This window comes from Sceloporus occidentalis, unplaced genomic scaffold (assembly GCF_023333645.1).
Source record: "Sceloporus occidentalis isolate IW3139 unplaced genomic scaffold, rSceOcc1.0.p SCAF_137, whole genome shotgun sequence".
In the NCBI taxonomy this organism is placed as follows: Eukaryota; Metazoa; Chordata; class Lepidosauria; order Squamata; family Phrynosomatidae; genus Sceloporus; species Sceloporus occidentalis.
The window spans coordinates 1,518,917-1,546,709 of record NW_028317117.1 but is presented as its reverse complement, the minus strand read 5'-3'; the positions used below and the strand labels follow the sequence as shown (position 1 = coordinate 1,546,709).

The following is a 27,793-nucleotide window of genomic DNA, read 5'->3' as shown; positions in this document are numbered from 1 at the left end:
ATATTGATGTTTTCAAGAATAGCTCCATTAATCAGAAACATGGGATTCCAGAAGCAGCATATATGTTGGTAGGAAACTATTAATCAGTAATCTTTAACATACATGTCTTACTATTCATTTCTGGCCTAAAAAGGATTATGTAACATTTAGGGAAAAATATACAGCTCAAAAGTCCAGCATTTGAGGTTAATATGGCAAAGATCTCCACAGCCACCATGTATTTCCCTTTGGTGCTCAGATACACCGGGATCATTGCAATCCAAACACTGCAGAACACCAGCATGCTGAAGGTGATGTACTTGGCCTCATTAAAACTGTCTGGTAATGTCCTGGCTAAAAAAGCTATAATAAAACTAACAGCTGCCAGGATCCCCAAATAACCCAGGACAGAGTAAAAGGCAATAACTGAGCCTTCGTTACACTGAATGATGATCTTTCCCTGATAAGAGTGCATGTCCTGCTCCTTAAAGGAAGGTGAAATAGTCAACCAACAGATATTAATTAGGACTTGAATAAACGAGCAGAACAAGACTATAGAAATTGGCAGTTTCACTCCGATACATTTATTCCACTTGCTGCCAGGCCTGGTGGCTTTAAAAGCGATACAGACCATGATAGTCTTGGCCAACACAGAAGACACAGCTATGGAGAAGATGATTCCAAAGGAGGTTTGGCGAAGTATGCAGGTTATATCCACTGGCCTTCCAAGGAACAGAAACACACAGAGGAAGCTCAGCATTATGGAAACAAGGAGGATGAAGCTGAGGTTCCTGTTATTAGCTTTAACAATATAGTTATTCCAGTGTAAAATAAACAATCTCAGTACTGCCAGAGTAATTAAGCAAAAGAGAACTGAGATAGATGCCATTGTTGCAGTCAAGGTATCGTCTGTATAGGATAGAAATTCCACCACTTTGGGAATACATCGATCCTTTTTCTCATTTGGCCATTCATCTACTGGGCATTTTAAACAATTGTCACTGTCTGTAAAAAGTGAAACAAATTATCTAAATTGCAGGTAATATATTGTTAGTAATAGCGATAATAGTCTGTTTATAGGTTAATATTTTAATATTCCAATGATTCAGTACTCAGTGCAGGTCTAACATACCAGTAACGTTTGATATTTCTCCTTCTGAACAATAAACACAGTCGTAGCAGCAGGAGTGTATTCCAAATAGCTGGACTTTCCTCTGACCAGGTAAACAATTATTTGAGCATTGAGATCGGGGAATCTGACAAACAAATATGAATTCATTAACGTACATCTTTGTTACAGACCAAACTGTTAAGGCTGATTCAGATTGATTCAGAAGATTTACAGTAAGGGTTATGGGGGGGGGGGGGTGATTCTGGTATTTCATTAAAAATTCTAAAACAGAAGGAGAGGTTATGGATGGAATGAGTGTAATATTGAAATGGAATTAGACATACTACATACACTACATTAATAATTTCTAAATTTCTGACCTCATTGTTGTTGGTCTTCCATGTTATCACATGTGTGTTAATGGCAAGCCTCTGACCACTTGGATACCAAGGAGTATACAGGCCTACATGACTGTCATTTCTTACTGAATCTGATGTGAATTTAATATTTGTAAGCATGTAAGGGAGAACATATTCACCATCTTGATCAAAAACAGGCACTGGCTTGTCCGAGCCCCGTATATAATCTGTATTCTTTATATAATGATGTATCTTTTAAATGAAGTAGAAGATGTATTAAGATAATAACATAATATAATAATTCTATGTAAAAATGTATAATAAATGAAATTTTAAACAGCTGTGACCATTTTTGTGAATGGGCTGCCGTCATTGGGAATTGTAGCGTTCATGACAACTGGGCTCTCAGAAACAAGCACAATTTTAACTTTGTTTGCCCATAACAGCACACCAACATTAATATGAATGCATCACTCTAAACATATTTGCAACATTTATTGATTTTCACATAAACTTAAACTTATTGTATGAAAAAATACACAAAAAGGCACACTTCCAGTCACTTCCTAGTAATGATTTTGTTTGAAAATAATCCTATTCGTTAAATTGCGAGTTGACAAAAATTTGAGCCTGCAGCATCAACTAAACCTTGGAAACTAGACGCTCCCCTTTTGTAGATAGGATAGGTGCCAAAGAAATTAATCAATGCTGAATGTATAAGTAGAGTAGGATTTATTAATAAAGGTTGTGTTTCAACCTTTAAAGGGTCTTCTCAATTTCTGTTCCAGGTTCGGGATGTGGGCTAAGAAGGGAAGGGAACTCCTTCACTGCGACATATATCTGCAGTCCCCACATGCGTATAGTGACCAGGCATAAATCATTAAAACACCAGCATTCAAACATAAATTTTATTATTATTTTAAAATATTTCATAACTGATTACTGTCTGGTCACTTATTAGTGCCACGTTAGGTCAGTGATTAATGATAGGTCTCATTGATAAATGTCAGTGGCCTAAACCTGTTGCTTAGAAGTGATCTACATTACATCAATTACAGACATTCTTTTTTTCTTTTACAATATTCATTTGATTTATTTTTTTTTTTCACCAGTTGCTAGGGTAGGCTGTTGCTTGTTGGTGGTAAGTTTTACTGAAAATGGAAAAGACATAGGCATACGAGACATAAACATAGAGGGAAAAGAAAGCCTATTAGTACTGTATTTGCTCGATTATTAGACGACCTTGATTATAAGATGACCCCCCACAATCTGAATATTAATTTAGGAAAAAAAGAAAAAGCCTGATTATAAGATGACCCTATAGGAAACATTTTTACTAGTAAATATTCATTCATGTAACTTTTTCATATTTTATAAAAGCTATGATTGAGAAATCTTTTTTTTGTTTTTATTTCCTTTTATTTCCCAACCTGCCCCCAGTTATGCACATCTACCCCCAGTTATGCACATCTGCCCCCAGAAATGCCTTATACCCCCTATATGCCACTCTGCCCCATGATATGCCTTTTAACCCCCTATATGCCACTCTGCCTCCAGAAATGCCTTATACCCCTATATGCCACTCTGGGATATAGGGGATTAAAAGGCATATCATGGGACAGAGTGGCATATAGGGGGCCACTTACACACCCAGACACTAATATACCCACTTACATACCCACTCCCACGTGATTACGCAGTGACGCTGTGTGACCCCAAAAATTAAAGAGGTAAGTCTACCGGATTCGCCGATGACTTTGGGACGGCCCAGTGCTGCCGGGGTCCCATGGACGGGCCGGTCTTGCTTCTGGAGCGCCCCCTGTCACAGAGAGATCAATGATCTCCCCAACCAGCTCTGCTTCCCCGTGGGCAGGTTATCCCGGCAGTGGGCAGGCTATCCCGGAGCGGAGGGAACGCTAGGCCGGGAAAGGTACGCACGTAGACAGCCTCCGCTGCTGCCCGTGCTTTTGCCGGCGCTCGGTGATAGACGCCCGTTGAAAGTGCCAGCAGCAGCTGAGGTTACCAGACAGGAGGATCCAGGTCCCCTGCAGCGCTGCAGGGGATCTGGATCATAGTCTCATAGTCACTTGCTCTGAAAAAAACCCTCGTCTTATAATCGAGCAAATACGGCATTTTGTGGCGTCTGAAAACAAGACATGTTTTTAGTTACTTTGTTTAAATGGCTACATCCAAGAGGTCACAGTCTAATACTAAAACGTTGTGCATCGACTGCCCCCACTAGGCATCAGGGAGTCTGGGGGTGCATTGGTAAGTTGGGGGGGGTCAGAGTGGTATATCTAGGGGGGGGCATAAAGCATATCTAGGGGGGGCAGAGTGTCATATCAGGGGAGCAGAGTGTCATATCAGGGGAGCATAAAGCATATCTGGGGGGCAGAGTGCCACAATTTTATGTGCTTTTAATGGATGGAAAGACAATCAGGGAAGTTGCAAATATATTTAATTACATTTTAAATTTAATAATAATAGAAGTAAAATGCACAATAAATGTAATGCACATAAATCAAACCCACAACTCCCCGCCCCCAATCCGTGGAAAAATTGTCTTCCACAAAACCGGTCCCTGGTGCCAAAAAGGTTGGGGACCACTGGTGTAAAGGGTTAAACAGACATGCGATAGGCATAAAGCTATATCGATTGATTTTTACCTGACGTCAAATTCTGTTTCTATGTAAGATTGGGGGATATTACTTAGACCCTACTTACTTCTCTATATCTCCATCCTCACATGGTGTGACACAGTGTGTTGCAAGTAACAGTTCACTATTTAGTTAATTAGTGAACTGTTACTTGCAACACACTGTGTCACACCATGTGAGGATGGTTTAATGGATGTTCCATGTTCTTTAATATTTGTAATCAATTAAGTGCATATTGTTAAATATTGCGATTGACGGCGTCTTCATTAATGAGTCAAATAACAAAAATTTCCTCGTATAGGGTCTTTCTAATATTTACCTGGTGTTTGAAATTTGTTCTTTTTTCTCTTTTATAAGGCGCCTTATTCAAATTTAAATTCATGCTTTCCACAGCATGAGCCATAAGATTTACCGCAAAATGCACTCGTGGAGAAACACCGGTAAATAAATCCATTCCGAGTTTACCCAATCGTTTTGTCTCAGTACAGTTCCGTAAAGATATTCTGTAAAAAAAACTTAATATTTTATTTTTCAATGAACTTAAAGACAAACATTGGAAATATAGGGAATAAATATCTGCAAGTAGTCCATCGTTCGGGAATTTGGAGGGTTTGATATCTTCGAAATAATTTTTGGTTCCAGGAAACAATATAGGCGAGTGTTCAATACCCAAACTGCCATTAAATGTGCCAGTATTAGTCAGAAACACTTCTTTCTTTGAAGCCCAGGAAGGGGGAAGAATTAGTGTCTTACTGTGAAAAACATCTTTTAAGACAAGCAGTGTGCTAATAGAGGCATATGTTAAGGCTCCACAAATCACAATAACTTGAGCAGAAGATTTTCTAACAATTTCACTGATGTGATGTAAATCGTTTTTGATGCCCTTGTTGCTATGTAATGTGTAGGCAACACAAATACCCCGATCATTGAGATATTTGGTTAAAATAAGACTCTGTTGATTTCCACCGTCATCATCCGATGTAAATATTCCAACCCAGGTCCAGCCAAAGTGTTTCAGAAGGTCGGATATTATTAAGAAATGGACATGTTCATTCTGAAGTGCCCTGAAAAAGTACGGGTAGACACGACGATCACTTAATGAATAATCTGTGGCTCCATAGCTGATCTACAAAATATGAAAACATTATATCATTTGTAACTTCTGATAATCATACAATGCATTAAAGTATTTTTTTCCTAGACTACATTTGGAACAAGGATGGGTATAACATTTATTTCTGCTAAACACCGCATGTCCTCTCACTGGCCAGAATCTTTCCACCTATGAATATTGTCAAGGAATTAACGTATTTGCTCGATTATAATCGGGGTCGTCTTATAATCAGACCTCAAATAGGTCTGACTATGAGACGACTAAGATCCAGATTCCCCGCAGCTGCAGGGGACCTGGATCCTGCTGTCTCCCCCCCCCCCGCCCCACTTACCGGTGCTTCTGAGTCCCCGGTGTGCAGCCGGAAGGAGGTGTGGCTAGCAGCGGGGGTTGTCTGCGTCCATCGCGCAGACCTTCCCTGGCTGTCAGAGATCAGAGTTCCCCGCACCGGTGCGGGGAATTCTCTCTGATAGTTGGGGAAGGTCTGCGCGATGGACGTAGACAACCCCCGCTGCTAGCCACACCTCCTTCCGGCTGCAGCGTAAGTTCTACACGCTGCCCCGGCTACATGACAGGGGAGTCAGAAGCACCGGTAAGTTTGGAGGAGGGAGGGGGAGGGAGTGTTAAATGGGGGGCATAAGGGTTTTCTGGAGGCAGAGTGTTCTATGAAATGCCTTTTAACCCCCTTAATGCCACTCTGCCTCCAGAAATGCCTTTTTAACTCTCTATACGCCACTCTGCCTCCTGAAATGCCTTTTAACCCCTTAATGCCAGAGTGGCATATAGGGGTATAAGGCATTTCTGGAGGCAGTAAGGCACATAGGGGGTCAAAAGGCATATCTTGGGGCACAGTGGCATATATGGGGTATAAGGCATTTCTGGGGCAGATGTGCATAACTGGGGGGGCAGGTTGGAAAATAGAAGGAAATAAAACCAAAATATTTTTCTCAATCATAGCTTTTATTAAAAAAAATAGTTTACATGAATTAACATTTACTGGTAAAACTTTTTTCCTATAGGGTCGTCTTATATTCAGGATTTCTTTTTTTTTTCCTAAATTAAGATTCAGATTTGGGGGGTCGTCTTATAATCAGGGTCGTCTTATAATCGATCAAATACGGTACTTTTAATGCCCCCCTATACAAGAGAAATGTGTCTCTTATAGTGTGTTTCTGGAGCACACATTCTCCTGAACTGAGGATGGGTGTAAGGGTAGGCATACTTAAGGTCTATATCATCTAGGGTTTAAAAAAAACTTGTCTCTTCATGCACTTGGAGGACTAAGAGAAGAGGTCACTCATAACCCGTGCATCCCTTGGTTAATAGGTGTTAGGGTCTGCATACCGGACCCCCAAGAAGTCACTCACCTGAGTACCCGCTGTCCGTGTACTAGATCCAGCATCAAGCCTCCAGCTTCCTCCTTTGACTACGCTGCCTTCCATAATCCTGACCTTGGGTACTAAACGGCTCTCCCTGATTTCTTGTGTACCAACTCTGGCTATTGATCTTGGACGACGCTTATTTCCATGCACCTGACCCCGGCTACGTGTACTGGACTACACTGGTTTCCATGACCTTGACCCCGGCTACGTGTACTGGACTACACTGGTTTCCATGACCTTGACCCCGGCTACGTGTACTGGACTACACTGCATTTAGTAGATCTGACTCTGTTTATGCTTTTTGACCTTTAGGGTTATCCTGCATACCGGACTCCTCCATCTCCCATTCCTGACAATAGGGTACCACTGTTTTTTGGGGTTTTTTAACATTTAACTTTTTTCAGATTATTTTTATTGTGGAGGGTGTTTTTTTTTTTTTATACAAAATCTTATATACATTTTTTTTTAAACATTGCAGAAACTGAAAGAGGGTGAGAGGCACATGATGTAGCAATGGGTCAAGGCAAGGGTTTACATTTAAACTTTTATATGCCCTAATCCTATTAGGAGTGGGATGAGGGGGTGGCACAGGATGATCCATATACCCCCAAAGCTTATTTTATTGCCATACCATTCACAGAGGTGGACAAGGAAGTGGGCAATTGTCACACCTGGGTAAAAGGACATCCTATTTAAGTTTTTTAAGTGTTTTAATATGCATTTCCATAACATTTCTACTAAATTAAAATAAAGTTGCATTACTTTATTTTAATCTCACTGCATTTAAAGTCACTGGCAGATCTAAGAAAGTATATGTCAATGTATGCACAAGTTCTATTGAGTGTGTTAACATGCAAGGGCATGCAACCTCTTTGAAGTCAACCCTTAACCCCTTCACGACCTTTGCCGGTTCAGGACCGTCACGCAAAAAACCTCAGGGAGCAGTTAGATCGCTCCCCGGAACGTTTTTATTAGTAAAAAAAAAAAAAAAAAAAAAAACGGCAGGTCTTTTAAATATAATCAAGAACACCAACTAAGTGGAAAAAACGACCTCTGATCGTTTCTTAAACTAAGCTTTTAGCGGCAGGGCGCCACCATGGTTAACTTACCGTCCAAGATGGCGCTGCCCTTCTCCTGGCAATGGCCTCAGAAGCGATTTCAAATCGCTTTCATCACTAGGTGGTGTTGCTGGATGCCATCAGCATCCAGTGATTGACACCCCAAGCCTAAATATCACTCAGGAGAGTGATCTTGATTTGCTCAGTCAAAGGCAATGTTTATAAACATTTGCCTTTGACCGGTAAAGATCTGCCTCCCTCCATCACTTGCTTTTAGTGAGGGAGAGAGACAGATCGTGGTAAAAAAAGGTATACTTTTTTTTATAAAATATTATAAAAAAATAAAAAAAAATTATCCACAAAGGCTCTTATAAGAGCCCCTCTTTTTATTTTAACCCCTTCCTTACCGTTGATCACTGCATAGGCAGTGATATTGCACATCAGCACTTTTTTGCTGTTTGTGCACTTTTATTTTTATCCACATTTTTTTATACTTTATATTTTATATAATTTCATATTATTTTTAGGTACCATTAACCACTCCTTTGCTGTAGATCAGTCCTTAGGGACTGATCCCATAGCAGCAGCACCTTTTATCTTACTGATTTTTCTGTCAGATCAACTCCTACAGCCCTACCTCATTTTGAGGAAGACAAAGGCCTGGTACAAGAAGGTTGCAATTTATCTGATGCAAATTGCAACCTACAATGCTTTTTTGTTGCACGAAAAAGCAAATGCCGGAATGTCTTTTTTGCAATTTCAGCTTCGAGTAATTTCGGATATTTTGTACCAAGATGCACATGGTCCCCGGGCGGTTATGGAGTCTAGCAGAATTGGGGCCATTTTATTTTTAAAATTCCTCCTACAGAGAAGAAGCAGAATCCCCCAAAAAGATGCAGGGTATGCTACAGCAGGGGGCAAGGAAAGGACACCCCATTCTACTGTCCAGATTGCCCTGGAGAACCTGCACTCTGCCTTGGTAACTGCTTCAAGCTGTACCACACAGCTGCCCATTTTTTATTTTTTTTCCCTGCTCCACTTTTGTATTTTTTTCCCCATTTACTGCTTTTTAGATGTTTTTTTGCTGCGACAAGTGTCCCCTGTGTCTATTCCATGGCTGAGGGATCGCTTAACGGTGCTAGATCAAATCCCTTCTTGGAGAAAGGCGAGGCTTTCTTGTAGCCTGCCCCATCTGAAAGTTGGGTACAAAAAAAGTTTTGACCGGATGTTGTACAGTGAATTACGCATGTCTCAAATGTTACAGTTTAGCCCCCACACAACCTGCCAAACCCATGCATGTGGGGTATCGCTGTACTCAGGACAGTGACATATACCAGGACCTGTATATCTGTAACTAAAAATTACTATTACATAGTTTGACAAAGTGTGGTTGTATAATTGGTGCATGGAAAGGGTTAAAATAACAGCATTTGGAATACCCTGGGGTGTCTAGTTTTCAAAAATATATGGTTTGATGGGGTTAAATTGAGTTAACTGGCTTCAAAGATATTCCAAAGAGGAGATGGAGGCGGAATGACCAGATGCTAAAAGTCAGTATTGAAAACCTGAATTACGCATGCCCCAAAAGTAGCCTTTTACCAGCCAAACAATATGACAAACCCATGCATGTGGTGGATTGCTGTACTCAGGAGATGTTGCTGGACACATATTGGGGTGTCTAGTTTTCAAAAATATATGGTTTGACAGGGTTAAATTGAGTTAATCGGCTTCAAAGATGTTCCAAAGAGGAGATGGAGGCAGACTGACGAGATTTTTTAAAAAAGGTTTGGAAATCATAAAACGCTGCTTGTCCTTATAACTTACAAAAAACAGCAAAAAAAACATAAAAACATTGGGTATTTCTAAACTCAGGACAAGTAGTAGAATCTATTTAGCTAGTTTTTTATTTGCTTTTTTAGGTGAGTAAAAGATTTCATGAAAAGATGTCATAAAAGGTGTTTTTTTTCAATTTTTCACCATGTTTTTTTTTTTACAGTAAATAAGATGATATGATCAAAATAATGATATCTGAAGAAAGCCCATCTTGTCCTGAAAAAAACAATATATAACTTGTGTGGGTACACTAAATGGGTGAGGAGAAAATTATAGCTGAACACAAGGACCGCAAAAGTGTTAAAACAGCCTCAGTCCCACAGGGTACAAAAATAAAAAATAAGCCCGGTCCTTAATGGGTTAACTTGAATAGATCAATGAGAGTCTTGTGTTCTACTTATTGAGCTAGGCAGGTTGCTCTGAAAACCCAATCATAATCAAGATTACAATTCTTACAAGCATTTTCTTGGCTGCTGGGAAAACGTAGACATAATAAAATACAAAATAAAATAAAATACAAGCATCCCTTGTAGCGCTCAGTCCTCTCAGATTAAGAGACACATTTTGATCTTTCTCAAATATATTGTAACTTTTGTATTCTCCTCTGTTGTAGTAGTATTACTATTATCATCTTCTGGTGGTGTTCTTTTTTAAAAATTGTATATTCTGTGGTCTATTTGCTGGAAAGTTGTCAGCTGCTTTACTTTAGTAAAGTGTCCTGCTTTCCTGTTTTAGCTATTTGTGACCTTGTCCTTAAATCTCTTTTTGTGGAACTGACTACAAAATTTCTTTGTATCTACCGCTGATTAACCCCTTAATGGCAATACTGTTTCTTACTCGTAGTAGATTTTGGGACAAAGGCTATTTTAACATTTTTCAGCGTTGCTGTTTAGCTGTAATATTCTTGTTTCTCATTTTGTGCAACCACACACATATATTGGGGTTTTTTTTTCAGGACAAACAGGGCTTTCTTTAGATACCATTATTTTTATCATATCATCTAATTTACTATAAAAAATGATAAAATATGGTGATTTTTTATAAAAAAAAAATATTTTCTCCCTTTTTTGAAAAATCTTTTACTCATCTGCAAAAACTAATGAAAACATCTGCTAAATAGATTCTACTATTTGTCCTGAGTTTAGAAATACCTAATGTTGTTATGTTTTTTTTTTGCTTTTTTCTGCACGTTATGGGGCAACAAGTACAAGTAGCGTTTTGCAATTTCAAAACCATTTTTCCCCTAAAGCTGGTCATTCTGCCCCATGCGCTATTTAGGGTAACTTTGAAGCCGGCTAATGAAATTTCCTTCATCAAACCATATATTTTTGAAAACTAGACAACCCAAGGTATTTCAAATGCTGGTATTTTAACCCTTTCAATGTACTAATTCTACCACCAGCCTTTGTTAAGCTTTATGGTTTACTCCAGGTATAAATGCCCCGCTCCTGGTATATGTCACTACCAAACAACACCCCAATATCTGTTCAGAAACATCTCCTGAGCGCAGAGATACCCCACATGGGTTTGTTGGGTTATTTGGGAGGTAAAAGGCCATCTTTGTGAGGTGTGTATTTTTTTGCCACTTAGACATCTGACCAGTCTGTGCCCACGTCCTGTATTTGGGACATCTTGGAAGCCGGCCAATTCAATTTTCCCCATCAAATCATGCATTTTTTTTTTTTAAACTAGGCACCCTATGGGCATTTAAAATGCCAATATTTTAACTCTTTCCATGTGGGAATTTTTGTGAAGATATAGCGCTAATTGTAGGACTTGCGCATAAAAAAACTTTTATTTTTTTTACTAATCACACTGAATAGTGAGGTGGGCTCCATTGCCCTTGCAATGCTGCAAAGCCGCAGATCGTGGCGAAAACACGTACGGGCTTTGTCGTTGTTGCATTGCACCGCCACCCCGTACATTTTTAAAGGGTTAAAGTACCTTGATGGAAAAACAAAATTTGCTATGCTAGCTTAAAGAGAACCAAACATGTGGTCACTATGCCCCCTAAGCCTACCCTAAAAAGCAGACCAGAACCTGCATTTGCACTCCAATGTGATATCATCAGCAAAACAAATACTTTCTATAATTTCTGTCTATGGTTTGCTTTTACATCTGTTGATAAGGCAATGAATCTCTAATTCAGTGTCTCGGTAATTGCAATCTACAAGTCACAGCCACTAGAGAAAAAGACTGGCATTTAATTAGATCAGATTTGAATGGACTCACCTGTGTATGACCATATATCCCGAGTATTTGCGCTATGGGCACAGTGGTGACTGAATAGTGATCTCCAATAAAACCAGCCACCTTCCCATGTTCAGAACAGGAATAATTAGGGATGGTCTTCCCAGGTCCAGATAAAATTTGTAAAACACTTTTTACAGCCTTCCTTGTATCTAAGCAAGAATCATAAAGATGGTATCCCAGCGTGATATTTGGTAAAATATCTGTATCATTATTAATTTGTTCAATGGTAAAAAGAAAGATGCGGACATGTGCGTACCAAAGGTAGAAAGGCCTATGGAAATAGACAGTTGGACATTTGTGCTAAATTAGTTTCACAAATTGATTAATAATCATAACCATAATGTGAATCTATGTAAGTAAATGGAAATGCCACTGGTGATGAATAACAGTTTATAGGCATTATTTCCGTGTGTTAGAAATCGGTAGTAAAGTGAGAGGTACTGCTGCCACTCTGTAGATTAGTGTATTTTATAAATGACTTCTAAAACCTATAATACAGCTTCCGTTTCTACGATGGGAAAGGGTGGCACAATTTGCATTCATGCTGGAGATATTGCACAAAAGCATTTTACGGGGAGAAAAATACATAGAATTCTAGTTTTCATATTTTTTTATCCCCTTCATGTCTGTGCTGTTGCAGGGAAACCGTCTCCAACTCTATCAAAATGAAATTAAGTAACACTACCTTCGGCCTGCGCATTTTGCTTGGCAAGCAGTTTAATAATTTTGGAGATATTATCAATAGATCAGTGTTGCAGGGCCAGCATTATCTCATAGCTTTCCTTTTCTAAAGTTCATTTTTTTTTTTAAATAAAGGCTGCCTGAGCACATCAACAAAAAAATAGCAATAACAAAAAGGGAAGAGATAAAGAACAGTCATCTTGAGAAAAAGTAGTTAAGATACCTTTGTCCATGATATAGACACAAGCTGAGGCTTCAATACATTTACCTTGGTTATTTTAATCTGTAAACACACTTAAACATAAAAAAATCCTTTCAAGTTTTCATTGCAAAATAAACCATGACTACTTTTATGTCATGTGACAATTCAACATTCCCTGAAAAAATATGAATTACTGTTTATAGTTCATAGAATAATTATTACTGGCAACAATTTGGGTATTTAACAGTAATAGGAACAATGCTTTTAACTGTATTTAAGTGTAAAAGAACTTTTCATGCCCCCCCCTTTGCATGTCATGTTCCCTCCTGATATAGAAGCGCCAGCAGAACTTCTGAATAAGGACACCCCTGATCTCCTTGTGTTTTTCATCTGCTTACAGCACATCTAGAAGGGTGTCTGTTTTCTGAATCCCAACAATTAGGTGTCTTAATAGGCTGCCTAGGTATGGTGGTGCCATGTCCAGCCACCAGATAAAAAAAAAAGGATTCCACAGTTTTTATAATATCTAGTAAAGATAACTTACGCCATACAGATCATGTGCTCCAGAGGTATTTTTGTAAACTGAAAATCCTGCACAGCCGAATGTACAGTGAATACTCCTCCGATTATAACATCTCCATCTTGAAAAAATTCATAGTCGTCGAATGCTTGCCTTATTTGTAATTTACAGGCCGATTCTGAGTTTTTTGTTGCAGATTTGCAAGGTGTCAAACACAGACCAAACATAATCAGTAACACACTAAATGAATACAATCCGGTCATAGATTTAAATATTATTATTCTGGACAATGCAATATATACCAGCATAATACAGAATATCATGATGTGTACAGGGTTCAGCTGCATGTTTCAGTACATGGTGAGATGCAGTCTGTGTCTCCTGTAAATAAATTAAAAGCAACTCCGGTGCCCTTGTTTTATACACTAAGGCGTAATACATTTACCAGCATTCTGAATTAAGCTCATTCGTCTGTGTTGGGAATCACTATTCTGGCCTGTTCTCCAAATATCTAATGTGCACATGTGATCAATCACCAAGCGAATTCACAGCTAAATAAAGTGTACAGTTATTCTGTACAGTTAAAAGTTCAGTGCAATTATAATAGTCATTTACAGTATATTGCAAATAGTAAAAATACAAATGAAAAATAAGAATTGAAATAAATATGTTTGGGTTGTCTGATTATTGGACATTAAAGAAGGTTTAAGACACAGAAATACATCAAATATATTCTATACATTAGAATAATTCATGACTATTTAATGTGACTACAGTCATCATATGCACATTTATGTATAAGACAGTTGAATAAATCATGACACAGTGTACTACGGAACATGATTACTTTCTTTTTCACACAATTGACCTTCTTTCAGTTCCAGCAGAAGGTCAATCAAAATAACCTTTCCCAGGCAGGACACCACCAACTGCCTCCAAAAAGAAGATATAGTGTCTGCTGGAAAAAACATAAAACGAAAATTTTACTGCCCTCTTGCTCATAGCTGCCAGCTCTCTGTCTCCCGTTTCACCAATCGGGGAGAGAATGTGCTCTGAGGCCCTGCCCTTTTGCGAAATTTCAATCCTCCCCTCACCTCTTATGTGGTAAGGATGATTATGCCCATTGAGTTTAAGGCTGGCTGGTGATTAGTAATAGTTGGTTTGGAACTTTCATACTTAATGGGGGGAGGTAATTACCATTGGTGGTAAAAGCACGGAAAGGGGGCTGGCAAGGTTTCTGTACAGTATTGGGTTGCGTTAAGTTATTTAGCAATTAATGGTTTGAGGTGATAGTATATGAAAGTTATGTTTGGTAATAGGTTAATACAGTATGATGTTTGAGTTAATAAAGCTGTGACCTGTTATCATACAGCGGTGTCTGTGGTTATTTGGGGTAGGCAGGGTTTGGTTTTTGGTGGGATGGAAAGTACATTTAGCACGGGCCCTACCATCTTTGTACATGAAATATGTTGCTGTTGCCAGTCTCCAAGTCAGCCTGTGACAGGAGGGTGGGTGTGAAATAGTTAACTTAACAAATACTAGCTGCCAGGCTAGTCAAAAAACTTTACCCCACCAAGTTATATTTCAGGCCTTTAACCCCTTCAGTCCCCGGTTTTTGGTACCTCAAGTCCTGGAGGAATTTACATATAGTACCCTATAGGGTAGTATTTTTTATACTTATGGCTTAACGGGTTTGGTGGTTGTGAATGGGGGCAGGGGGGTTATACCTTTTAGATTTTAGGGCAATGGGATGTAAGTTTTTTTCTCTTTTTTATACCTTCCTTTTTTTTTTTCATTTTTTATCAGTGCAGTATGGTTAGGGACCTCTTGAACATCTTATTAATTCCAGTGATGTCACAATGACATCACTTATCTCACTTTGTTTTTTAATTATTATTTATTGTATTATTTTAGAGATTTTTTATTGTTGACAAAAAATAACATTTTTTTTCGTTCGATTTGTATTCTCACTCTCCTCCCTGCGATCCTCCTGCACCGATCACACAGTGTCTGTGATCAGTGTCTCATTGGAGCGATCAGATATACCAGCAGGGTTTAGACAGACCCTGCAGGGGATATCCTGTCCTCTGATGACATTCCGGGTGACGTCAGCAGTGAGGCGACCCGGAAGAGAATGCCCGATCAAGCGATCAGGCATTTAAAACTGTAAAGGTAGACAAGCATCTGATAACGCGATAAAATTGATTGTCATTCAGATTTGGAGAAAAAAAAATCCCTGTGTAATTCTTTCACGAGATGCTGAAAAAGCATTTGACAGACCAAATTGGCATTATCTTAAACCAACACTACAAAAATTTGGCTTCCCCTCTATGTTTGTCAGAGCTATAATGGCGACATACTCTTCCCCAGTAGCAAATGTTTTAAATGAAGGATTTGTTTTGAAGGATTTGAACGACATTTTAATCTCAAATAGAACAAGACAGGGGTGCCCATTGTCCCCGATATTATATGTATTGGCATTAGAGCCATTAGCTATAAAAATACATCATTCTGGAGATATAGCTGGTTTTCCCATACCTGAACTAAATACATTACAATTTAATTTATTTGCAGATGGTATTTTATTAACCATTACTGAACCTCAAAAATCAATCCCTTCATTATTTAATATATTAGAAAAGTATAGTAAAATATCTGACCATAAAATTAACACTGGGAAAAAAAAACTCAAGCTATGACGTTAAGTCTCCCTCAAAGCACTGTAAATACTCTGAAACAACAATATGATTTTGTCTGGAAAATGCACTATATAGAGTATCCATGGAAAAAAACGACTAATACTATTAAACAAATTATTACCATTATTATTGGTAATTATTACCAACGTATCTGAACTGGGGGTAGACATTAAAAAATACTTCAACCCATTGACTGCTAACGATGGCATGGTGCCGTCGCTAGCAGTCCCAGTCAGGTGCTAACATATTTTCTAACCAAAGTCATTATTTGTGCACTCAACTTTTGTCTTAGAAATACTTTTATCTTAGACATAACCCCTCATTTGAAGCTCCAAGGGGTGTAGTTTCTTGAAATGTGTACTTTATGTACCCTAATTTACCGTATATTCCGGCGTATAAGACGAATGGGCGTATAAGACGACCCCCAACTTTTCCACTTAAAGTATAGAGTTTGGGCTATACTCGTCGTATAAGACTACCCCTCTACCCAGTATACAACAACCAGCCAATCACGGCAAGCGATGTACCTTACCGGTGATTGGCTGGTTGTTATACAGACATACACATACATACACTGCCCTTACACACACACACATATATATATGTATATATATTTTGTGGTAAAGTGTATGGGAGAGTGGTCGATGGGATATATATCTCACCTGGTTTCCTCAGCCAGGCACGGTAGCAAACCCAGGAGCCCTCAGGTGAGGCTTCCTAAGCTCATTACTGGGGAGGAAGCCTTAAAAGAGAGGGCTGTTAGGTTTGAAGGGGAGAGGAGACACTGACTGAAGGAGCAGCTACAGCCAGCACTGCAGCCCCCAAGGTATGAAGCTTTACCTATGGAAAACCTGTTACTTTGCTTTGTGCCAGACCTTAGGCTTGTAGAGAGGATGTTTAGTTAGAGCCGGACAGGCTTAGAGTTTGTTTTGTTTACAAGGTGCTCTGTGCCTACAGCATCCAAATAAACACGCTTTACGTTTGAAACCTGTGTGAATACTGTCATTGCCGCCCCATGCGTGAGCTGTTCCCTACAATATATATCTATATCTACACATACACATTTATACACTGCCCTCACCATACACACCCCTGCCTTTAATATATATATACCGTATTTGCTCGATTATAAGACGAGGTCGTCTTCTAATCAGACCCCCAAAAAATGTCCGCTGGGGCCAGGCTGCTTACCGGTGCTTTGGTCGCGAGCAGCAGGAGAACAGGAAGCTAGAAGAGTGTCACATAACTCTGCCTCCCCCTCCTTCTTCTGGGGGCGGTGCCAGAGAAGTTGCTCGCACAGTCGGGCCCCTGCAGAAGTCTGCGAGTGGGAGATCTGCAGTTCAGGTAAGGGGGTGGGGGAGGGTTTTTGAGCAAGTATGTGTGATTAATGGAATGAATGAGTATTTAAATGTTTGTGAATGAGTGTGTGATAGCATGGATGTGTAAGGGTGGTGGTGGTGGTAGCATGGCATAGGGAGGCTGTACTCACACACCTATCATCCCCAGGTTCCAGCATGCACTGGCTGCCTTGGCTTGATAGGAGTGTGATTGCTGTTAGCAGTTATATATATATATATATATATACACACACCTCCAGAATTTTTTTTAACCCCCTATATGCCACTCTGCCCCATGAAATGCCTTTTAACCCCCTATGGCATATCATGGGGCAGAGTGGCATATAGAGGGTTAAAAGGCACATCATGGGTATAGGGGGTATAAGGCATTTCTGGGGGCAGAGTGGCAACCCTGGGGGCAGATGTGCATAACTGGGGGGGGGCAGATTGGCAAATAAAAAATATATATATTTTTCTCAATCATAGCTTTTATTAAATATGAAAAAATTGTTTACATGAATTAATATTTACTAGTAAAACTTTTTTCCCTATAGGGTAGTCTTATATTCAGGCTTTTTGTTTTTTTCCTAAATTAATATTTAGATTTTGGGGGGGTCGTCTTATAATCAGGGTCGTCTTAAAATCGAGCAAATATGGTATATAATATATATATATATATATATATATATATATATATATATATATATATATACACACACACACACACACACACACCAGCTTACAAACACACAAATACCTACACTGCTCTTACACACACCTGACCATCTCACACCAACATACATACACTGCACTCACACCCCTTTCTCCCCATCTCTTACCTTTCTCATCTTCTTTCTTCCATCCAGTTGTGGGAGCGTGAGGTCTGTCATTTCAGACCTCTGCTTTACTGCTCCCTCATCACTACGCGCCGGCAATTGATGCCGGGACATGACGTCATCCCCGCGCTCGGCATCAATAGCCGGCGCGAAGTGATTAGGGAGCAGGGAAGCCGAGGTCTGAAGTGCCAGACCTCGAGCTCCCTAATGTTGGGCTAGTTAGAGGGAGGTGCACGATCTTGCACCTACCTCGGCACGGCGCGGCTTCTCCGCTCGCCCCTCCCCTAGAGATTCGTGGCTTTGTGGGAATCTCCGGCTCGGTAAGTACCCGGTACTCGGTTAGTACCCGGCGTGTAAGACGACCCTCGACTTTTGAGAAGATTTTCGGGGGTTAAAAAGTCGTCTTATACGCCGGAATATACGGTAACTTCCCAGATGTCTAGACCACCTTAACGTCAGAAATGGCAGATTTGAGAATCTTGTTAAATTGTCTTTAGGGGTGATGTCTGCAATTAGACAGCTCTAGACAGCTGGGAAGTTAAAGTATGGTACAAAAAGTATACATTTGCAGAAACTACACCCCTTGGCGCATCAAATGAGGGGCTGCATGTGTTTCTAGGACAAACCTGGAGTGCCCAAGACACAAATGAACATGTCGCTATGGTTAGAAAAAAATATATTTTCGAGCCAAAGAGACTAAGACTGCAACAACTAATCGATAAAATCGATAATAATCGATAATGAAAATCGTTGACTACGACTCTATTATCAAGAGAGTAGAAAGGGTAATCTGCCGCTCTGATAGGCTCAACCGGACAGTTTGCTGTCTCCCGGGTACGGCATGTTGCTGACAGAGTGGATGGATTATTGGGAGGGGCTGGGGAAGACCCGGCTGTCATGGTGCATATTGGTACCAATGAGAAAGTCAGTGGAAAATGGAAGGTCCTAAAGAATGATTTCAGGGAATTAGGAGATAAACTGAAGAAAAGGACCTCTAAGGTAGTATTTTCAGAAATATTACCTGTGCCACGCGCAACAGTAGAAAGGCAGCGGGAGATCAGGGAAGTAAATGCGTGGCTAAAGTCATGGTGTAGGAAGGAGGGTTTTGGCTTTCTAGAGCACTGGGTTGATTTTGCGCTTGGGTACAATCTTTATAGCGGTGATGGATTGCACCTAAACGGAAGAGGGTCTGCTGTGCTAGGGGAAAGGATGGCTAGAAGGCTGGAGGGATTTTTAAACTAGTAATGGGGGGAGGGACACAGATCTTAAAAATGGAGAGGGGCTTCAGATCAGAACAAGGGGGGTGGAGATGGGGGGAGGGGCAAGATCAGAACAGAGGAGGTATGTATTAATAAACATTTTCATAAAATTCAAGAGACTCAGAGTAATATTAAATGTATGCTTGCTAATGCAAGGAGCCTAAATAACAAAATGGGAGAACTAGAGGCAATAGCATACACTAAGCAATATGATATAATAGGCATAACAGAAACACGGTGGGATGAGACCCATGACTGGGCAGTTAACGTAAAAGGTTATAGGTTATATAGGAAGGACAGAAAAAGCAGGAAGGGAGGAGGAGTATGGTTGTATGTTAACAACGAGCTAAAGTCAAATATTAAGCATCTTGGAGGCGACAAGGGATTTGTGGAAGCTTTATGGGTAGATATCAACTTGGGGCAAAAAAAAGGAAAAGAACTACTGGTTGGGATATGTTATAAACCACCTAATGTTAATAATGATGAGGAAGAGCAGCTGTTAGAGCAAATTGAGAAAGCTGCACATCTGGGTAACACGTTAATTATTGGAGATTTTAATTACCCGGACATAAATTGGGATAGAGGGACTAGTAGTTCTGCAAGGGGATTCAGGTTTTTGAACCTGTTAAATGACTCCTTCATATCACAACTGGTACCAGCACCAACTAGAAAGGATTCTTGTCTGGATCTGGTGATAACTAACAATGTTGATCTTGTGTCTAACATTCAAGTGGGGGAGCACTTGGGTAATAGTGATCACAATATGGTCTCTTTTGAAATAAACTCAAAAAAGAAATTGCCCATGGGGAATACTAAAACATATAATTTCAATAAGATAAGGGAAGCTTTAGAACTTATTGACTGGCAAAAACTCTTCAGGGGTAAAAATACTGAGGAAAAATTGAGTATTTTCAAACACATATTAGCAGGGTACACTTCTCAGTATGTACCACTAGGAAACAAATATAAAAGAAACAAATTGAAACCGATGTGGCTTAGTGGGGACGTTAAGCAGAAAATTAAAAATAAGAAAATGGCTTTTACAGCATTTAAATCGGACAAATCAGAGGCATCCTATATAAGATATAAGGAAGCCAATAAAGCATGCAAAAAGGTGATTAGATGGGCTAAACTAGAAAATGAGAGGGTGATTGCCAAAGAGAGCAAAACTAACCCCAAAAAATTATTTAAGTACATAAATTCTAAAAAAACTAAAAATAAAAACGTAGGTTCATTAAAAACAGGGAGGGGAGTGTTGGTTAAGGAGGACCAGGAAAAAGCAGAAACTTTAAATGACTATTTTTCCTCAGTATATATTAAGGAGGAACCTATGGCAATGGATATACATAGGACCACTGAGAAAATTTTTCAGTCAAACTGAGTGGATGAATCAGGACAAGGTGCTGCAGCAACTAAAGAAAGTTAATGTCAACAAAGCTCCGGGGCCTGACGGTATTCACCCACGAGTACTTAAGGAGCCGAGTCAGGAAATAAGTAAACCTCTGTTTCTAATCTTTCGAGATTCTTTTCTTTCAGGAATTGTACCAGAGGATTGGAGGAAGGCAGATGTGGTTCCTATTTTCAAAAAGGGTTCAAACTCTGTGCCCGGAAATTATAGACCTGTGAGCTTAACTTCCATGGCTGGGGAAAGTATTTGAAGGGCTGTTTAGGGATAATATTCAAGAATTCCTTGGGAAGAACAGTAATTTTAGCAAAAATCAGCATGGTTTTATGAAACATAGGTCGTGTCAAACTAACTTAATTGCATTTTACGAAGAAGTAAGTAGAAGTGTAGATCAGGGTGTTGCAGTGGATGTAATCTACTTGGATTTTGCCAAGGCGTTTGACACGGTTCCACACAATAGGTTAGTATTCAAACTGTAGGAAATTGGTCTAGATGCAAATTCTTGTTCTTGGGTAGAACATTGGCTTAGAGATAGAGAACAGAGAGTTGTTATAAATGGTAAATTTTCAAGCTGGTCAAAAGTGGTAAGTGGTGTCCCTCAGGGTTCTGTTCTGGGACCAATTTTATTCAACATATTTATAAATGACCTGGCAGTAGGCGTTGAAAGTCATGTTTCTGTGTTTGCAGATGACACTAAACTAGGTAAAGTTATACAGGGCGAGCAGGATATTACTGTGCTGCAGAGGGATCTAGATAGACAGGGGGACTGGGCACACAAATGGCAGATGAAATTCAATGTAGATAAATGTAAAGTTATGCACTTCGGGGTAACGAATGCACAAGCAACCTACACCCTAACCGGTAGTGAATTAGGGGTAGCGACAAATGAGAAGGATTTGGGAATTGTTATAGACGACAAACTAGGCAACCATGTGCAATGTCAGTCAGCAGTTTCTAAGGCCAGTAAGGTATTGTCGTGTATAAAAAGGGGCATCAAGTCGCGGAATAAAGATATAATTTTGCCTCTGTATAAATCAATGGTAAGGCCGCACCTTGAATATGCTGTGCAATTTTGGGCACCTATTCTAAGAAGGATATCATAGCACTAGAAAGGGTGCAGAGGTGGGCTACAAAATTAATAAAAGGAATGGAGCACTATAGTTATGAAGAAAGGTTAACTAATTTAAATCTGTTTAGTTTAGAAAAACGTTGCCTCAGAGGGGATATGATAACATTATATAAATACATTCGGGGCCAATACAAACCATTGTGTGGAAAGAGCGGAACCGGGGGTTTTTTTTGCCTTCTTTTGGATCAACAGCAACAAATTAACAGATATAGGAAAGGCTGAACTTGATGGACGCATGTCTTTTTTCAGCCTATATAACTATGTAACTATGAATCGATTTTTATCGATTATTAAAAAGAGGTTTTTTCAGAGCAAATGCTCTGAAAAACTCCTCTCTTTATATAATCCGACCTCAAACAGAGATTGGATTATAACACTAGAATCCAGATCCCCCGCAACGCTTCAGGGGACCTGGATTCCCCTCACTGTCAGCCGGTGGGTGTCCGTGCGATGCGCACAGACAACTTCCTCCTCTTCCCTCCACTTCCGCTGGGGCTTCTACGATGCAGTGGCAGCATCACATGATGTAGAAGCCCCAGCGGAAGTGAAGGGTAGTAACGGAGGCTGTCTGTGCACATCGTGCAGACCCCCACCGGCTCTCCATCCTCTCCTGCAGAGGATCATCCTCTGTCAGCTGGTGGGGGTCTGCGCGATGCACACACACAGCCTCTGTTACTACCATTCACTTTTGCTGGGGCTTCTATGAAGCTGCAGTTTAAGTGGCTGTCAGCAACGGAGGTTCACAAAACACCAGGAAGTCAGGAGAGAGGGAGAGAGGCAGAGCGGTGTATGAGAGGGGGGAGGAGTCTGCCTCTCTACCCGGCTCCCTGGTGTCTTGTGAACCTCCGTTGCTGACAGAAGGCAGAGTGGTGCATGGGAGGGGGGAGAGAGGCAGAGTGATTGTCAGGACCCGGGCGAGCAGGTTGGGTAGGAGTCCATGTGCAGGGGATACGGGGGGGCTCTGTCTGTACCCCTTTATGCATGGTGATAGAGAGATAGGTACAGACAGAGTAGCAGAACTGGAAAGGACGAGAGACGGGAGCTGAGGCAGGTACAGGCTCGGGAGCTGAGGCAGAGAGACGGGAGCTGAGGCAGGTACAGGCTCGGGAGCTGAGGCAGAGAGACAGGAACTGAGGCACGAGTACTGGCTCAGGCACGGGTACGGGAACTGGCACGGGTTCAGGCACAGGCAAAGAGCAAAGAGCAAAGCAGTCCTTCAACGTCAATGCCAAGGCCCTGACTGAAGGGCAGGGCAGGTCTTATAAAGGCAGGGCTTTACTCAGGCAATGAGGCGCAGCTGTACCTGATAATGAGCTCCAGAGCACTCCAGAGGGAGGAGGGTGGCCACTAGAGGTAGCAGATGGAACATCCACATGTATGATACAGCCAGGGTTCAGGCAGCAGAGAGTGGATCCTGACAGTAACCCCCCCCCCCTCAAGGAGCGGCCTCCGGGCGATCCTAGGACGGCAGTGCAACAGTAGCCAATGGTGCTGAATGCTCTTCTTGCTCGTAGAGCATTTTCCAAAACATGCAGGTCACCCCGGCGTACAATAGTCCCATTAGATGCCACCACACACTCTGGTGACATGGCCTTGGCTGTGCTCGCCTGGGCACTCCCACAACCCGGGGTTACAAAGGTGCCGAGTACACAGGGCTCCGAAGAACGGGATTGGGCTGTGCAGGAACTGGACCGGTTCGGGGCCGGCGTGCCAGGCTGAACAGACTTCCGCTCATGCAGCAGTTGAAGTCTTTCCTATGCACGATTGTCCCATCGGACGCCAGGACGTTACCGGGAGCCCCAAGGGAGTGTCTAGCGGTCTGGGGTTTCCTATGTGCCCTCCTGTGAGTGATGGGAGTGGTGATGCCAACCGCACAAACAGCCGTTGTGTTTTTGTTCTCGAGTGTGTATGCCATATCAGCCTCAGACAAAGCATAATCCATGTCAGACCAGTCAGGGTCGTCCGATATGGTCTGGAGATCCTCTGACATGGCTTCAGATGGCGTAGGTTCTCCTGGTGCCGTGACATGAGAAGCCTCTAGTTCACCGGGCTGCGGAAGAGACGGGGTGTGCTCCAGCTGTGACAGGTTGCTGGTGTCATATGCAGGTTCCTGGGCACAGGGTTGGTCAGTGTGGGTTGCGGGTGGCTTAGCAGGCTTCCACGGACAATATGTTATCCTATGACCGGTCTTACCGTAATAATAGGCTCGGGAGCTGAGGCAGAGAGACGGGAACTGAGGTAGGTACAGGCTCGGGAGCTGAGGCAGAGAGACGGGAGCTGAGGCAGGTACAGGCTCGGGAGCTGAGGCAGAGAGACGGGAGCTGAGGCAGGTACAGGCTCGGGTGCAGGTACAGGTACAGGCTCGGGTGCAGGTACAGGCTCGGGTGCAGGTACAGGCTCGGGTGCGGGCCCACTGGCAGGTAAGCCCACTGGCAGGTTCAGGCACAGGCTCGGGCGCGGGCCCACTGGCAGGTTTAGGTACAGGTACAGGTACAGGTACAGGTTCAGGCGCAGGCGAGGCCCACTGGCAGGGCGGACGGGAACGCAGGCTCACTGGCAGGGCGGACGGGAACGGAGTACTACCGGGCCAGGCACGTGTACAGGTTCATGCACAGGTACGGACTTATGCTCGGGTACTGGCACGGGCCCAGAGCAAAGCAGTCCTTCAACGTCAATGACAAAGGCCCTGACTGAAGGGCTGGGCAGGTCTTATAAAGGCAGGGCTTTACACAGGCAATGAGGCGCAGCTGTACCTGATAATGAGCTCCAGAGCACTCTAGAGGGAGGAGGGTGGCCACTAGAGGTAGCAGATGGAACATCCACATGTATGATACAGCCAGGGTTCAGGCAGCAGAGAGTGGATCCTGACAGTGATGTATGGGAGGGGGAGAGAGGCAGAGTGGTGTATGGGAGGGGGGAGAGAGGCAGAGTGGTGTATGGGAGGGGGGAGAGAGGCAGAGTGGTGTATGGGAGGGGGGAGAGAGGCAGAGTGGTGTATTGGAGGGGGGAGGAGGCAGAGTGGTGAATGGGAGGTGGGAGGAGGCAGAGTGCTGAATGGGAGGGGAGGAGGCAGAGTGGTGAATGGGAGGGGGGGAGGAGGCAGAGTTGTGAATGGGAGGGGGGAGGAGGCAGAGTTGTGAATGGGAGGGGGAGGAGGCAGAGTTGTGAATGGGAGGGGGAGGAGGCAGAGTTGTGAATGGGAGGGGGAGGAGGCAGAGTGGTGTATGGGGAGGGGGGAGGAGGCAGAGTGATGTATGGGTGGGGGAGGAGGCAGAGTGGTGAATGGGAGGGGGCAGAGTTGTGAATGGGAGGGGAAGGAGGCAGAGTGGTGTATGGGTGAGTTATAGTGGTGTATGGGGGGTATAATGAATTTCAGGGTAGCAGAGTGGTGTATGGGGATGTAATGAATTTCAGGGAGACAAAGTGGCATATCTGGGGGAGTTAGAGTGGTTGTGTAGGGGATGGTAGAGTGGTGTATGGGGGGTATAATGAATTTCAGAGTGGCATATCTGGGGGGGCAGAGTGGTGAATCAGGGAGTATAATGAATTTCAGGGTGGTGCAGGGCATTTATGGGGGGCGGAGTGGCATATCAGGGTGCACAGTGGCATATAGGGAGGTATAAGGCATAAATGGGGGCGAGTGGCATATTGGAAGTTATAAGGCATATCAGGGGGCACGGTGGCATATAGGGGGTATTAATTTATGGGCCACTTATCTTAATTTATCCTGGTTGGGTCGAATAGCCGCGTTTAAAATGACAGCTTTCCCAAATTTTTATACATTTTTCGCATGATCCCTCTACATATATCTAAAGCTACCTTATTAAAGCACTGGCAGTTCCTCCACCTGACTGGGCATCTTGGACATGGATGGGTTTCCCAAGCAGGGACATAATAAATGACTACAACACACAGTAATAACAGTAAAGCAGTATGAGGATGTATTAATTAATAAATGGCAGATAAAGTAATGCAGATAATACAGTGGCTGACTAAACACACCAAAATATGTCTATCCAGGCCCAACACCCTCCCAAACCACCTGCAGAACCGCGCTCAGACTTCACCCTAATGGCTAATGGGTGCCAGCTGGTGCACGGATGTGTTTAAGGTAATCCACATGTTTAAAGCACGTATTACTGCAGAGAGAAGGATGTGTAACTGTATTACTGTCTGTAATAGACAGAATGCCCTATCAGCGTGACAGGGCAGAGTAGACTCCTTACCACTTTTTAGCTGCATAGGCCTAAGGTTACCTCCAGGGTCTGTCAGCCATTTTCTGTGTCTGGTTCCTGCTCCCTCAGCTTTCACTCTGATGGTGCAGCCAGCAGCACACATTGGATCCACAGCACAGAGGAAAGCTGTGACGGAACTTAACTGCTGCAGCGTGTCCATCTCCTTCTGTGTCCCACACTGCTGCAGCTCTGGGGTCTCCCCTTAGGACTAATTGGTCACATGACCGCTCAACCAATGACTCAGGTGCCAAAGTTCAAAAGTCCCTGAGGTGCAGGAAAAATCTGTGGGGCTATATATATATATATATATATATATGTATATTTATATATATATATATATATATATATATATATATATATATATATATACCGTATTGGCCCGATCATAGGCCACACCCTATAATCCATTAGTGGAATGGTAAAACAGTATTTTATCTAATGAACAAGAATAAATGTATTTTAAAAGTTTTTGTATTTATTATACAGTTAGTCCTGCTATTGACAGGATATGGTATATACAAACAGAATTTTTGAAAACCAATAGCCATTTTAAGGTCCCCCCTTCGTAATGCACCTTACTTATTGATATGCCACTCTGCCCCCCAGATATGCCACTCTACCCCCCCCCGACTTACCAACGTTTCCCCAGACTTGTCCCCCGTGCTCCAGACTCCCTGGTGTCTAGTGGTGGCAGCCGGTGGACGTCTGCGTGATGCGCATAGACAACCTCTGCTGCTGCCCGCCACTTCCGGCGACACTGAAATGCCGGCAGCAGTGGAGGTTGTCTGCACGCATCGCGCAGACTTGTCCCCTGTGCTCCAGACTCCCTGGTGTCTAGTGGAGGCAGCCGTCTACAAGATGCGCGTAGACAACCTCTGCTGCCGCCTGCCACTTCCGCCAACGCTCCACCATAGAAGCCCCAGTGGAAGTGTCTGCAGCAGCGGAGGTTCACCGGCTGCAAGAGAGGAGGATCCAAGCCCCCTGCGGGAGATCCTACTCAATGGCAGCCGTGAGTGTCTTTGCGATGCGCTCAGACATCCTCCGCTGCTGCGGTACATCCACTGGGGCTTCTATGGTGGAGCACCGGAAGGTCATGTCACGCCAGCACTCAGTTGTAGAAGCCCAGGCGGCAGTGAAGTCAGCAGCGGGGGTTGTCTGCATCGCGCAAACATCCACCAGTTGCCAGAGAGGAGGATCCAGGTCCCCTGCAGTGCCTACAAATGACAGAAAAAGAAACACCTGCCAGGGGCCCGGAACTGCATGTCCCTGGCATTGGGCGATACGAATTATACATCCCTGCACTAAAGCCCGATTATAGGTCGCACCCCCACTGGCTACATCCAGCAGGATAATGCACCATGTCACAAAGCTCACATCATCTCAAACTGGTTTCTTGAACATGACAAGAGTTCACTGTACTCCAATGGCCTCCACAGTCACCCGATCCCAATCCAATAGAGCATCTTTGGGATGTGGTGGAACGGGAGATTCGCATCATGGATGTGCAGCCGACAAATCTGTAGCAACTGTGTGATACCATCATGTCCATATGGACAAAAATCTCTGAGGAATGTTTCCAGGACCTTGTAGAAAGTATGCCACGAAGAATGTAGGCAATTTTGAAGGCAAAAGGGGGTCCAACCCAGTACTAGTATGGTGTACCTAATAAAGTGGCCAGTAAGGTATCTCCACTTAAATCCATACACACATTTACTCACTAAATATGATATCTGGTGGGGGCACTGTA

At 42.4% G+C, this 27,793-nt stretch overlaps 1 protein-coding gene and 1 non-coding gene across 2 annotated transcripts; one reads left to right on the top strand and one right to left on the bottom strand.

Moving 5' to 3' along the window:
- Positions 1-79: 79 nt before the first annotated feature.
- On the bottom strand, positions 80-27,207 carry LOC149281213 (vomeronasal type-2 receptor 26-like). Its single transcript, XM_089499558.1, has 8 exons — positions 27,131-27,207; positions 23,446-24,024; positions 11,723-12,014; positions 4,860-5,232; positions 4,572-4,609; positions 1,471-1,701; positions 1,112-1,235; positions 80-984 (listed from the first exon to the last, which is right to left on the bottom strand). The coding sequence occupies exons 1-8, from the start codon at positions 27,205-27,207 to the stop codon at positions 80-82; spliced, it is 2,619 nt and encodes an 872-aa protein (XP_089355684.1).
- On the top strand, positions 8,739-8,868 carry LOC149281214 (small nucleolar RNA SNORA35). The gene has a single exon (XR_016278066.1). It is a non-coding gene; the product is annotated as a small nucleolar RNA SNORA35 (small nucleolar RNA).
- Positions 27,208-27,793: the final 586 nt, after the last annotated feature.

What these genes read in the sequence shown, in the direction of transcription:
- LOC149281213 (XM_089499558.1), bottom strand. Translation starts at nt 27,207, where the DNA reads ATGCAGACAACCCCCGCTGCTGACTTCACTGCCGCCTGGGCTTCTACA. An exon ending in TGGCGTGACATGACCTTCCG is followed by an intron (nt 24,025 to 27,130) that starts GTGCTCCACCAT and finishes TCTCTGCCTCAG; the next exon opens with CTCCCGAGCCTATTATTACG. An exon ending in TACTGAGACAAAACGATTGG is followed by an intron (nt 1,702 to 4,571) that starts GTAAACTCGGAA and finishes TTCATTTAAAAG; the next exon opens with ATACATCATTATATAAAGAA.